We start from the raw sequence: 15,538 nt of genomic DNA on the forward strand, positions 1-15,538 counted from the left end.
TACCCCAAAATGGACAGAACTGTCTTTCTCAAAGAGTATACAATCTAGCTGGGGAATCAAGACATACGCACACAACAAACTTAAAAATAACAGTGAGAAATAACAATTCAAGTTAGTAACAGAAGACACGTCACCATGTGAACTGTGCAGTGAGGACAGAAGTGAGGCCACTGCTGGCTCAGCGGGCCATGAGAGATGGCTATGTAAGAGGATTGCCAAAGTGGATACGGAGAATGGGAAGAATGTAAGTAAGTGGGAGGTTTTTCACATGTCCAGAATAATAGGAGGAATGGGAGTAAACAATCTGGTTGGAATGAAGAATTTATATTGAAAAGTATTGGTGAAGCTAGAAAAAATGTTGAAAAGATTGTAGAAGTCTTGAATTTAAGGCTAGAGTTAAGACAGAATCCTATCAGCATTGGTATCCACCCAAGGATTGTGAGCAGGAAAGTGCCTTGATCAAAAGGTGTTTGAGAAAAGCAGAGCAGTCGCATGAATACAACAGTATATGAAGAGAGACCAAAGCTGTGTGTGGAAGGACCGGAATCCACCAGTCAATTTCGAATTACTCCTAATTACTCAATGTTAGCTAAACTCATCTTACTATCAACTTTTATTTTCTTACAAATGAGAACCACATAAGCACACCCTTGGAACACGTCTAAAGCTGCTTCACTCAAATTTGCTTCTGAAAACGTGCTATAGGGGATGCTGTTAACTGCCCTTCCATGTCTTTCTGCCTTTACCACTGCAGTATAAACTGGCTAGACTTTGATCCCCTATTGCCCATACCTGTATTTCTCTTCCAGTGGCCAGAAATGCTAGGGACATAACACTCCCACAGCCACCTAAGTCCTGTCCTGTGGCCCTCAACCAACAACTAAGATTATGAGTTGGCATACAAACTCCTCAGCTCCCTCACCCCTGGGTGGAATATCTCTGGTGTGCATGTTATACACTGTTTCCCTCAGTCCCCCAGTAGAACTAAGCCTTAGTTATCCAGGGTAGCAACTTACTTGATAACATAGTATCTTGGGGACTGCCTTCCATTCTCTTGATGCTTCCCCCTATTAAGAGTTTCCTGGAATATCCTCTCAAATAAATGACTTAAAGTTGATTCCTTGCCTCAGGGCCTGCTTAGGGTTGAGGTGGACCTAAACTAAAATACATTGTTCTAATAGTCTCTCAAGACCCAGAAAGCATCTCCCTCCATGCCTACTCGAAGCTTTCCTTATCAGTCCAGCCCAGCCCATTGTGCCAGCTCCCTTTTCCTGAACCTTTAAACAGTTTCTGCCATTAGCTTTTATTTGTTCCACATCACATAGTGTGTTATGTATATGTCTTATCATCTCATCAACTAGACCCCCACCTAAAAATCAGAAACTTTGCTTCTCTGTAACCTCCACAGGGCAGAGCAGAGCTTTCTGTCATTCAAATGGCTACGGATAACTGCTTCTTCCTGTTGGCTTACAGACCATAAAACCAGCTGATAAAAGGGGAATTACACTTTCTTTACCTTAGAGTTTAGATATGGTTCTTTGGAAATGTATGGTTTGGAAAAGTAAGAGCACTCTATCAACATATGGTTGAAGGTGGATAAAAACCTCTTAGGTTCCAGCCAAAAGGAGAGGGAAAGAGCACGGAGAATAACAAACAAATGTCTTAAAGCACAGATCCAGAAGCAGCACACAACACTCACATTCTGTTCATAAGAACTTAATCACATGGCAACACCTACCTCAAATGGAGAATGAGAATTGTAGTGCCTAGCTCAGTTACAGTCGTGCGCTCAGTTACAGTTTTATTTTTCATGAAACAAGGGGGAATGGATTTTGGTAGAAAACTAATCGTCTACCACAAACTCCAGCACCTATGCTTTTCAACATTAAGAATCTAAGGTCTCATTCTACAGCTACTCCTTTGCCATCTCTGAAAACTTAACAGCTTATTATGCTAGTCACTTGACTTTGTTACAGTGGGAATGAATTTATCACACACTTAGTAATTACATTAACTCATGTTCTGCTCTTTCTATGAAAAACATCAATCTCTTAGTGGCTAATTTTTGCTACTGCATCCAGTGAAATCACATACTTTTAGGAAAAGCCATAAAAAGGCCAGTTGACAAAATCACACTTAATATTGTATATGTGGGAAATTAGGACCCCCTCAAAAAGTTATTTAACTGAAGTCTTTAACTATTGCTAGCTAGTAAATCAATGAACTATAGAACCTCCAAAACAGAAAAATATGGTACTAATACTTGTTAAACACCTACCATTCTAAGTGCTTTAATTAATTCAAATAAATAATTACTGAGTACTCATTATGTCCCAAACACTGCACTGCACAGAGACTAGATATTATCTATGCCTTCCAGAAGGTTAGTTTCCAGTTTCACATAATAATTTCATTTTACCTTTATTATCCCTTACTGAGTGGACACTGCAGATGAGGAAACTGAGACTCATAAAGATGCAGTCAATTTGTCTATGTCTTCTGGAAGGTTAGTCTCAAGCATTATATAAATTATTTCATGTTACCTTCACTACCACCTTACAAAGTAGACATTATAGTTGAGGAAATTGAGACTTGGAAAGGCAAAGTCAATTTGCAAATGTCACTGAGCTAGTCAATGATACTGTTTATGTTAAAATCAAGATCATCTTGGCTTCAAGACCAATGCCCTCTCCATGATATCTCAACCCCCAGCTCCAGCCACACTATACATTAGCAGTGACTAAGCCAAAAAAAAAAAAAAAAAAGAAAAGTCATACATTTAGTATCATCATCTGGATTTTTCTCATTTGCTGACTGAAATGATGCATAAAAATTACATATGCCAAGTGAGTCCCCATTGGAACCATTATTAGAGAGCTGTGCACAAGGGCATACGTCACAAGTGGCAATTAAGTGCATAAAATCAGCAGCACTGACCCAAGAGTGTAAACAAACAAGCAGTCTGGGGAGTATTATTAATCACATGCACATTGTCTACTTAATTGCAACTTGGGCTCTTAAAGTTAGAAGAGAAATTTCCACTTAAGGAAAATGACAGCTGATGGTGACACCTCTGTTTTTAATATCTCCATATTTTAGATTTGAGATACCCACACATATGACGTCAGATTCATCAAACATTTAAGTCAATCACTTAGTCAAATACATATGCACAAAAATACTACAGTAGAAGATTTATGCAAAACCCATTTTCTCAAGTATTGAACTCTGTGGCAGTTGAGAGGGAACAGGAAAACATACATGTGCTAAGACCTTTTCACCTGAGGACATCTAAATAACAAGGTAGACCTTTTCCTGTTGCATCATTCTTTTACCTTCAATATTAAATGTAAGTTCTGGGTGGAGAAATGGGAGAAGGGGATAGCACTCCTCACTTGAGGGGAGATTTATTTTGATTTCTTTATTTTGTATTTCATGAGTTACAAATAAAGATAATATGGTGATGCATTCTATACACATGCTTATTGTTGTACATTTATATATATATATATATTCATATATTCAAATGCAGTAAGTCAAAGTTTTGGTCTTTATTTCTATATTTAAATGCTTAGATAGTAATATGAAAGAAAGTATTAAGCTATTTACAATCTCAGTGGGATACTAAATGAAAACTAAAGTCTCTGGAATGAAATAGAGTATTAAGTCACTTCATGCAAAAAAAATAATCTATAATGTGCCTAGACTGTTTTTTCCTATAATTACATTCAGTGTAAAGTTAAAATAAAGACATTTTCATGTTCTATCATAAAACACAACTTCAACTAGCATACTGAAATTAACTTGCTCCATCTAAGAATATAGGCATTGTCTCTCCTATTCACTTAGAAAGAGCTCATAATATTATGACCTTAAAATATAATTCAGCTGCTTACGTTGAATTTTGAATACAAAATTCCAATTGAATATTTAACTTGAGAGAATATTTCTTTAAGCAATTTCACACAAAATGAGTATGATGTGGTCTTCAAATGCATATGCAACACATAGTTTATTTTTTAAAAACTGCATTGCAGGAAAAAGTATTGTTCACCTAAAGGACAAAAATGTTTGCATTTCTTAGCTTCAGTTTAAAAAAAAAGAAAACTAAACTCTTTAACTCTATTGAATTCTTTACTTGACAGTATTTTTCTCAGCATGGTCCATGAAGAATTGTGCAAGCATATTTTTATTATATTAACTATTATATTAGTTTAATTATTATTATTAACTTTTAAATAATTAAATAATTAACTATTATTTTATTATAGACTCCATGATTTCAGAGTTTTCAACTGTTATTTCATAACCATTAGTAAAATGATTATCTTTTTCTAAAAGCATTTTGTCAATTATGTATATGAAATCATATTTGTCTTCCAAAATATGCAGGAATTTTTTTTTCTGGCAAGTATAGACAAGATAAGGCTTTGCCTAGCTTTAATATAAGCTGCATGTTTACTTGGAATAGTTTGTGTTGTATATAGTTCAAGAACATTAAAATATATATTTATTAAGATATTTACTTATATTTATTTAAGATGATATTTGCAAAGAAGAACTGAATCAATCTGTGCTTGTGGTATGCCTGAATTTTGAAAAAGAAAACCTTCCATATATAATTAATATATAGCTTTATAATCTGCTTTATTCTACTTAGTTCAGGAAGTATTTTATATATTATTAAATATATTTTTGTAATGGCTTACGTAACCTCCTTTCAAAACGTCCTTCAGTCATTGGGTTTGTTCATTCAGGTATTGGTAAGTCAAAGCAAACCTGATATTTACGGAAAGATGTCTTCCACCTGTTGAAATCAGAGCCTATATTCTTGACGTTCCTTGGAAAAGTCAGTATGGTACCTAGAGAGAGACTGCACTAGGAGGAGGAAGATTCGAGTTTTAGGGTGATAATCATCTGAGATGCTGGGAAAGTTGCCTAATATTTCTTGGTACCTAAAGTATTTCATCTGTAAAAGTCTAGGTAGTAAACAATATCTTACTTGTCAAGAGAGTCTCTTGAAAAGCCTTCAAAATTTAACTTCAGTGACTAAAATATGCAGCTCACTGGAATCCAGTAGGGAAAAGTGTTTGCTAAGGTGAAGGTGAGTTGGGATCCTTTCCTCTGTGCAGCTTCCCTCTTCACTGCCAAGTCCCTGATCCTGGAGATTTTCCTTTACTACCAGACCAATCGTACTTTTAAACCAAGAAAGAATGTGTTCCTGGTTTCTCTAGTTGGCACCAATCCATTTTTCGAATTGTGTCAAACCATGCATTTTCTCAGTGACAACCTTTCTTTCTCTAGCCTCTCAAAATGAACAAACACTTTTTTCCTGACTGTAAAAAAAATCAAATTATGTCACCTCATTTCAAGGAAAAGATCTGCAATGGCAGCCAGACCAAAAACACCATTTGTATGCAAAGAGAGTTTAACTACTTGGAAAAGTACCCTTGCCAGTAGAGTGTGGTATCATTAAACACAGAACTAAATTTGAAGCAGAAGTAGAAGAAAAAAATATATCTTGAAATGTGATGGGGTCCATTACGCTCCCTGATGAGATTACTTGCCTCTCCAATACATTACCCAAAGGCGCTTACAAAACTGAGGGAATATATTACATTGGAATTATCAGAAGTTTTCTAAGTAGGTCAAATTTTGAAGTAAGAAACACTTCAAATTTTATGCAGTGTTACAAAAAAAAAATCTTAGGAGCTATACAGCCAAGGTGCTAATCACTTTTTAAAATAAAAAATTTTTTAAAAGTCTTACTCTTGCATAAACATTAAATGTACCACTTTAAAATGCAGGATCACACACCTGAGGCTGTTCTTTCACTGTCATCTTAATTCAGTTTTTAATAACAAACTGAATTTTAATTGTATAAACATCTTTATTCATTTGGAAACTTAAGAAAAGCTGGGCTCCAAAAAAAGTTTAAAATTTAACTCATCATTTTGAACCAAACAGATTCAATCCTAACTGTAAATATAAAATACTATTTTTTCTACCTACTGGGTTTTCATTCGTGGTGTTATTACAAAACTACAAAATTCTGGTATAATATTTGTAATAAAATTCTAGTTTTCTTACAGGTAAATCTAGAATAGCAGGTTTACTATTTGTTTGTATAACCTTTCATATGGGGAGAGTTAAAACACTGAGCAGCTGTAGTATACGTCTACGAGTGTCCTATGCAGGACCATGATAACATAAAAACTGACTTAAGAACCTAGTTAATTAATTCAAGTGCAAGCTGAATAAAAGAAAGCTAACCACTTTAAAAGTAAGCATTTCTTCTGAAAATCACGTGAAGTAAGAAAATTATAAAAATTTATGTCTTTCTTAAATTTCTTATGTTATGTTGATAAAGGTTAGATAACTATGGGCCAAAAAAAGTACTTGTAAAAATAAATAATACTAATACAGGCCTGTCTGGCTTACATCTGCCATTGTACCTGAATAGTTCTCCATTAAGCTCCACTTTAGGTGCAGGCATGAAGCCCCCAGTGAAGATGCCATCTGGGAGTGAATACATTAGGCCAATAATAGCATATTGTGGATTACTGTGAATAATACAGACTTGACACATTAGCATTAGTAAACTAGCAGGCCTCTGAGAAAAGGGAATGTAGAGCTGTAACATTTAAATTGGGTGTGAGAGAGTAAAGAGCAGAGTGAAATCCCTTAGGCTTAGGCTCTAACAGGTAGAAAGAAGGTTCATGAAAAGAGAAAAGCTCAAAAGGCAGAGAACATGTCTTTAAATAATTGTACATGTTATCTAGACTAACTTCTTATTTTGAAGAGTCAAAGAAGCCAATAAAAGGGGAACAGCAACACTATAAACAAACATCACTGATGTCACAGTTGTACCAGCACTGATGCCACTTCTGGTTCTTCTGATAATTACACTCCTTTCGATCGGGACTAAAAACTTGTTACAAGTCATATAAAAATTCCAGATCCAAACATCATATTTATTGTCACAAAAATCCAACCTAGTTTTGAATGTTAGCCTGCTACAATAAAATATATTGTAAAGAGAAAAAGACAAAGGAAGCATGTGAAGTAGAAATAAATTGATAAAGGATTTTAGAACAAAAATAAGCAAAAAACAATAGAAAAAGCTCATAATGGTTATGTTCAATCCCACCATCTATGGGCATTCCCCAACATAAGATCTCTTTTGTCCATATTTTTCTTCTTTTCATATGATTTCAACTTGCACCCCACACTGAAGACTCAGATATCTGACTCTAGTTCTGCTATCTCGACAATGACTACATCCCTTTCTGGAATTGCCCCGAGAGAGCAAACTCTTAGATGTCCTGTTGCCATGGCAAATACAGGTCCAGATAATGAATATGGTACTTCGATCTTCTTGAAGAAAGGCACAGGGTACAAAATCAATCTCACTCTGTCTGCTTCTTGTCCCCTGTCTCTTTCTGTGCTTCTGTTAATAAAACCTCCATTCTACTACCATTTTGATCTCAGGCTCAGCCTTTATCCATGGATACAGACAGTCACAAAGATATCTACTCCTTTCTACTGGTGCCACTGTCCTCACCCTTGGTGCGAGGCCTCACAGCCACATGCCGTCATTTCTCAAATAAACATTGAGCTTGTTTTATTCTTTCATTTTACCCCTTGTCAATCTATCCTTTAGGCATAGACATTTTTTTTTAATTGTGGAAAAAACACATAACATGGGATCTACTCTCAACAATTTTTAAGTGTAATAGTAAAGTACAGTATTGTTAACTATAAGCATAATGTTGTACATCAGACCTCTAAAACTTTTTCATCTTGCTTGAGTGAAACTCTATATTCATTATATAGCAACTTTCCATTTCCCCCTCCCCCAGCCCTGGCAAACACCATTCCTGGTTTCTTTTACTATGAGTTTGACTACTTCAGATAACTCTTATAAGTGGAATCATGCTGTATTTTTCCTTCTGTGATTGGTTTATTTCACTTAGCACAATGTGCTCAAAGTTAGTCCATGTTGTAGCATATGACAGGGTTTTCTTCTTTTCATGGCTAAATAACATTCCATTGCATCCATGCCACATTATCCATTCATCTGTTGATGGACACGTTGGATGTTTCTACCTTTTGGCTACTGTGAATTGAATATGGCAATAAATACAGGGTGCTAATATCTCTTTGAGATCCTGATTTCAGTTCTTCTGGATAAATACCCAGAAGTGGGACTGCTGAATCATATATTAGTTCTATTTTTAACTTTTAAGGAACCTCATTGTTTTCCATAGTTGCTGCACCATTTTACATTCCCAGCAACAGTGCATAAGGGTTCCAATTTCTCCATATCCTCTTTAACACTTGTTATTTTGGTTTTTTTATGTCCATATAACAGGTGGGAGGTGATACATCATTGTTCTGATATGTATTTTCCTGATAATTAGCAACAATGAGCATCTTTTCATATACCTGCTAGCCATTTGCATGTCTTCTCTGGAGAAACATCTGTTTAAGTCCTTAGCCCATTTTAATCAGGTTACTTGGTTTTCGTCCTATTGAGTTCTTGTATCTTTTGGCTACTAACTCCTTATCAGATACATGGCTTGTAGACAATTTCTCCCAATCCGTAAGCTGCCTTTACATTCTTTTGATGGTTTCCTTTGCTATGTAGAAGCTGTTTAGTTTGATGTAGTCCCACTTGTTGATTTTTGCTTTTGTTGTCTGTGCTTTTGGTGTCATATCCAAGAAGTCATTGTCAAGGCCAATAACATGAAGTTCACCCTCTATATTATTTCCTAGGAGCTTTAGAATTTCAGGTATTACGCTTAAGCCTTAATTCATTTTGAGTTGATTTGGCGTATGGTGTAAGATAAGGGTCTAATTTCAAAGACATAAACATTTTAAAAACTCTAATTCCCTACCTTCTTTATTTTTATATATATATAAACTTTAACACAAATTAAAGAAACAAACAAAAATTCAGAGTTGTATTCATCTTTGGGGGTGGGGAGTCACATAGGAGGCTTCATTGATAATCACTGTATTCAATTTCCTAAATTGGTTACATCTACCTAGTAGTTCATTATATTTATGCATACACATTTTAGATATATAAACTATTTTATAATAAACTGAAAGTAAACAAAAATTAATAGGGATGGGATCTTCTAGGTTTTTAAAAAAATGAATCTAGTAACTTCCAAAACTATTTTTTAACATTAAACTGTCTGTATATCTTTGTTTTTATGTCTTTAATATATACTTTAGCATAGGAGTTAATTCTCCTGAAAGGTTCCAACTCTGATGTAAAAAGTCTAACATCCATTGGGTGGAGTACTGCCTACTACTTCTAATACTATAGGTAAATTCTGTTAAAAATTAATTCTGCAGAGGCAGTCATACAAATGAAATTCAAAAATTACTTACTACACAAACTTACTGGTAGACCATGAGAAACACAATAAGAGATCCCCACTGTTTTGCAGAAAAACTCAAGTCAACAACTACTATTGCCAACACATCATGGTGGGCCCTGCAGAGGTCTGCATCATAGTCAGTGTCAGGGTTTCTCAACCTCTGCATTATTGACATTTTGGGTCAAATAATCATTTGTTGTGTGAGGATATCCTGTGATTATAGGATATTTAGCAGCATTCCTGGCATCTTCCCACTAGAAGCTAGTAGCATACTTTGCCCCAAATGTGACATTTAAAAATGTCTCCAGATATTGCCAAATATCCCCGGAGGATAAAACTGCCCCTGTCTATTGAATGGCACCCCAAGAGGTGCCCTTAGGGACAGTACCCAGCAGCTTTCACATTAGAAATATAAATATGAAGAAAGTGCTGAGTTCAAGCAATTCACACTTTAGGGGAAATAAATTCAGACTGGCATAAATAGTTTATTATTATTTCCCTGAATACTATACAGTTATGTGAAAATAAAATAGAAACTTATAAATATATTGTCACTTAGGGAAACAACATGACTTTTAAGTAGAATTAACCTTATCCATTTGTTGAATTAGTCAGTAGTAAAATTGATTACTCAATACATCAAAATGCAATAATATTTTAAAGAAATTAAATTTTCTGCCTATTTGTTGTCTGCCAATGAGCTCCACATTACCAAATCCCATGACATGTTTTGGTAATTTATTAGCTTTTGAATTAGCAGTGGATATGGGTAACCATTAATTTTTCCTGAATATTCTATGCTTTCTAGTTTTCCCTTTTCTTTAGCTACTACTTATTCATACCCTTTACTGTCTACTTCTCCTCTACCTGTCTTCTGAATGGTTGAGTATTGAGCCCTCAGCTTTTCTCACACCATACCATCTCACTAGGTGATCACATTTATTTCTATGGCTTCATACACCATCTATATGCCATCAATTACCTACTTAACATGTTTCCCTGAATGTTTCAAAAGCATTTCAACTGAGATGTCCAAGATTGCTCCTCCAACAATTTGTCCCATCTTCATAGATGACAACTCCTTTGACACAGCTGCTCATGCCACAGAATCAAAATTGACATTCTCATCATTCTTACTTTCACATCCAATCTTTACCAAATCCTATTGATTATACTGAATCTTTCAGCTCTGTCCACTGCCCTTACACCAACTGGGACTACTTATTCCAGGCTGCTGTCATTTCTGGACTAGGCTACTCTAAGTATCTTCTAACCTGTTTCCATGTGTCTTAATCTTGCTTCTTGAGAATCTGTTCTCCACTCTGCAGCTAATTTAAAACCAGTATTCAGATCATACAACTTCCTGTGCAAACTTTCAATCACTTCTGATTGCACTTAGAACAATATGTCACCTCCCTACCATGACCTACTAGGCCCTGCACAATCTGGACTCCTCTGTCTAAACCTGCAAGCAATTTTCCTCTCTTGACGTGTTTCAACCAAACTAGCCTTTACCCTCTTTCTCAGAGAGAGCAAACTCTTTACCACTTTGGCACATGCAGTTACTCTGTGACTAGAAGGATCTTTCTGTGTCATTCAGGTTCATCTTAAAGTGAGCTTCTTTTGAGAGAAACGTTCCCTGATCCCCCATATTATATATGACACACTGTGCAAATATTTAACATGTATTATAACATATGATTCATACAACACCCCTATGAGCTTGGTATCATTCTTCAGATAAGGAAATCAAGGCTTAAGAAGGTTAGTAAGATACACAAAAATCGCAGAGTAATGGGATCTGAACAATGGCTCTCTGATCTCAGAGCTTGGTCTCATCCACACACACACTGCCTTTCCCAATGTAGTTGGTCCAAGAAAGACAGGATATATTTTATGAACTACAGCTTCACTCATTTCATACAACTTTGTTTCACCACTAGTCTGTAAACTTTGTGAGGGTAGGAGCTATGATTATTGATCTCTGAATCTCCAGAGTAGGTAACAGTAAAAAGTTGTGACTAAATGGCTGATAGAACAAAAAAGAACTCCTCAAGGAAAAACAATGCTTTAGTCACTCAAGACTTCTAACAAAACATTTAATCTCCAAACAGAAGTGACATAAAAGAGGACAAATGTTAAATATTAGAACAGAAAAGGTGGATTTGGGAGCCTGAGAGGATCGCTATTCAGTCATCCAGGGAGGGTGACCAAGCCATCTGAAATTACATTAGTGCATAAAGAAGGGAACCCTAATAAGCTAAATGGCACTTCTGAACCTGTTTCTAACCAAAGACAGATACAGAAATTTCCACCCCTGAATCCTACTTTTCTAGTTGTGAATCATGCTCTTATGAGATAAAGACATTAGTAGGAAAATTAAAAACATAGTTATTGGATTAATTCTGGAAAAAAATGGCTTGCCAGTACTAAATTGCCTCCTTGCTTTCTCAAAGGTTTCAGAATCCAAGGATGCTTTACAACAATGATCCTTCCCATTTAAGTCCCTCCCCCACCAGCAGCCTCAATTCCATTTATCCCCCCACTTCTCTGCAAAAAGACAGCAGGATTTCAAATCTCTTCCAATGTTTCTGTAAGGAAAGCCTGGCTGATTCTATCATGATGACAAAAGTACTGTAGCCTGTAGCCAGTGAAGAAAAGATAAAAGTAAAGATGAAAGATTACTGAATGTATCCTATTGCCTGATAAGAAAAGTCAATCATTTTATATCTGATGTTTTCATTTTTTGCTGGAAATTTCAGACAGTGTCCTTTTTAGTGAAGGAAATATTTTTTAAACACCATTACTCCACTGAAGGGGAAAATAAAAATTCTCCCAAGTTGTGAAATTAACCTCTCCCTTCATTCACACGTTTGGTTCTATTTTTACAGTTGTACCAGTAAGTAATCTAAAAGAAAAAGCATTGCAAGTTAATTTCAGGTTTCTAAAATGTCTGACTGCGTATGTCCCAGTTCTCTTCAGCACCTCCCAGAAGATTCAGCCAATTTTTATTTCTGCAGCGCATCAGTGTTTATCATTTGTTTTACAACAGCACTGCATGTTCTCGAAAATTGACTTAGATGAATTTCAACCATCGTTTACAAAAACTCAAGAGAGACAAACGGCTTAAAAAACAAAATCCACCACTGAGGCATGGTTAATTTACTAAAAGAGCATTTCTTTTTTTATCCTCTCAGTTCAATATTTACCTCATTACACTGGTAACCCCACCCCCGCCCCCACCATCCTCTGTATTTTACAAGATTTCTGACAAAATTTCAGCTTATAATTAAGCATTATGAAAATTCACTGTGGGAAAACTATTGCTAGACAAAAGCTTTTCCATTCAACTTGCTTTAAAGGAATATCAATGACTTTCACCTTCAGGAAAGGCTACAGGCAAAATCGTGGATGCGTTTTGATTGCACATATACACATAAACTGATTTCTTATGGACAAATGCTCTAAGACATGGTTAAGTCAGACAGACTTGGAACAAAATCCTGACTGACTCTTATTAGCTGGGTAATCAAAGTAAATTGCTTAATCTCTCAGTGCCTCAGTTCCCTTATCTATATTATATAAATTACCTATGAGAACGTCACCTAGTGCAGTATCAGGCACATAGTAAATGCTCAATAAACAGCAGCCATTCATATTTTTATTAATACTGTGGAGAAGTAACAGAGCAGGGAAGGTCTTCACCTCCCTATTTGTTGCCACCGTCAGAATGTCTCCAACCTCATGACTAAGGAAAATGATCTGGGCAGCTGTGGCCCTGGAAAGCAGAGGCAAGCCTGGAGAGCTCTGACCCTGAGAGGAAAGGACATGAGCTCGGATATGAGGCGCCCTCCCAAGCCCAGCAGGGTTCCTAAGCCCAATTACAACACACCCCCTTGCAAGGATTAGAGAAGCCCATGACTCCTCTCTCAGTCCACTACTCCTTGCCTTGTGAGCTTAGACAAATTTCTCATCTCTCATCTTCAAAGCGAGAGGATGGACAAGACCAGCTCTGACACCATTTGCAAAAAGAACTAACTCAGAGTTGGTGGTGAAGAGTTTTCAGGAGCAAGAAAGAGATCTCAGGGGATTTCTCTTAGCCTCACATAATCAAATGATCAGGAGAAAAACAATGGTCAGAAGACAACCAAGTATACTCAAACACGTTTGCTTCCTGTTTGAACACATCTCAGTTCTACTATTGCTCTAATAATTTCAGCAAACAGTTGTAGGACTAACCTACAGTGAGTACCTGCTGTTCTCAACAATTTGTGAAATCTTTACAGGCACTGTCTCATCATCTCCTACCCTGCAAAGATCAGTACTATTATTATCTTCATTTTTCAGATTATAAACCAAGGCACAGAAACGTTGTGAAACTTCCACAAGGATGCTGAATTGCAATGGAACCAAAATTGGACCGCAAACAGTCTGGCTTCAGAGTTCACAATCTGAACTACTATCTTGTACTCCCACCCCCACAGGTAAAGCAACCACTGGAAACTTGGTCTTGCTTTCTCTGACTCATAATTGAATTTTCTATCATAACATTTCTCTAAAACTTACATTACTGAACTGGTATGAGCTTTTAGGAGATTCTCAGCCTCTTACATTTAATGTTCACAATGAGCACATTCAAATATTGCAATTCAGCTGAACTAAAGGTGGGGGAGTGTGCCACCAAGGTGTGGATGAAACAGCATGGGACCTGTCTTCATAACTCTTGAAGCTGTGTCATAGGTGCACAGGGAATCTATGTAGATTCCTGTATATACTGTTCACCCTACTCTTGTTTTTGTTTAAGATTTTCCTTAATAAAAAGTTGAAAGCAACAAACATTTCAACCACAGAGAAGATAACTGAAGATCTTAAGCTGTTTCAGGATCCAGAAGGACATCTGAGTTCAGTAAGTCAATGCCTCTGCTGATAATTCCAAAGTCTGGATTACAAGAACTGAGAGTGCAGGAACTTACTTATCAAAATTTTTACGAGTACAAGAATCCTCCCCTCAGAATATTTTAGTCTCGTCCATCCGGAACAATAAAGACATTCCCGGAGTTCAATCTTTAGCTCACTTGAATGTTTGTTGTTGTTGGAGCTACCGCTGCTGATTGGAAAAACTTTTGCTTCCCTCCTCGTTAACAGGTTTATCTTTCCACAACCTACAAATTACTTAAGACTACTTGTATGATCAAACTTTAAAATTTCCATCCCAATATCCTTCTCACAGTTCTCTTAAAAGATTAAAAGAAAGAAACTTACCCGCTCTGCTGTGCATTCCCTCTTTGCCAAAGTGTGCTGTGGTTTCGAAAACTAGCCCAGTCCTTCTGAACTTTTCTGTATCCGTTATAATATTAAAGAGCCACAAGGAAGGGAAGTGGTTAGTCAACTTGCTAATTTTATCAGTCCCTCCCACTGGTTAAATAGTACCTGATGCTGCAGACACAAAATCAGTTTTCCAGCTAACTTCCCTGCTACAGCACGACTTTATAAACACAGCATAACTTGAGGGGAAAGAGTGACAATATCTAGTTCATCGGCATGAGACAGTTAATGAATGAACATTTTATTATGCTTAATAAGAAGCCTAACAGACTACAGAAACCAGTAATTCAACAAAGTGAGGAGGAGGAGGAGAGAGAGTATCTGTCAGCTCTATACTCTGCATAAGCTCCTCAGTTGGGTGGGGAAAAGAGTGATTTTTAATGCAATCAGAGGATGTGTGGGAAGTAGCTGGTGTTTCATTTGTTGATAAATTATTCTGTCCTGGAAGGGAGCCAGTTTACAGGATATAGAAACTTCTACAACTTGAGGCCCTGGTCTGGAAGGTTCTCTTCCTCTGGAGTTTAGCAATTAAAACATTGGACAAAGTAGTAGATACGTGCCTCTGGATGACAGAAAATTAAATGTCCTCTGAGGAAGCTATGAACTGTTTTCTAGGTAATCTGCAATAAATGAGAAGAAAATACAGGACTTGAGATACATCTTAATGAAAATACTTTTTATATGTTGATCCAACTCCGAAAGATCGCAGCCTACAAAACGCTGTCACCCAAGAGCCATCAGCAGCCATAACTGGCAGATTTTGAGCACTGCAGAGCTTCTCATTTTTCAAGAGAAAATAAACAACTGGATTTTTAAGT

General features: G+C 36.4%; 1 protein-coding gene across 2 annotated transcripts in view; it reads right to left on the reverse strand.

The window, feature by feature from the left end:
- HDAC9 (histone deacetylase 9) overlaps positions 1 to 14,745 on the reverse strand; it is a 638,632-nt gene extending 623,887 nt beyond the window's left edge. Inside the window, exon 1 of one of the 2 annotated variants that reach the window (XM_072964902.1) lies at positions 14,658 to 14,745. In XM_072964902.1, the coding sequence (XP_072821003.1) occupies positions 14,658 to 14,673 (16 nt within the window). In that variant the 5' untranslated portion in view covers positions 14,674 to 14,745. The remainder of the gene's footprint in view (positions 1 to 14,657) is intronic. The other variant, XM_072964900.1, reaches the window with a different exon arrangement.
- Positions 14,746 to 15,538: the final 793 nt, after the last annotated feature.

Source organism: Vicugna pacos, chromosome 7 (assembly GCF_048564905.1).
Source record: "Vicugna pacos chromosome 7, VicPac4, whole genome shotgun sequence".
NCBI lineage: Eukaryota > Metazoa > Chordata > Mammalia > Artiodactyla > Camelidae > Vicugna > Vicugna pacos.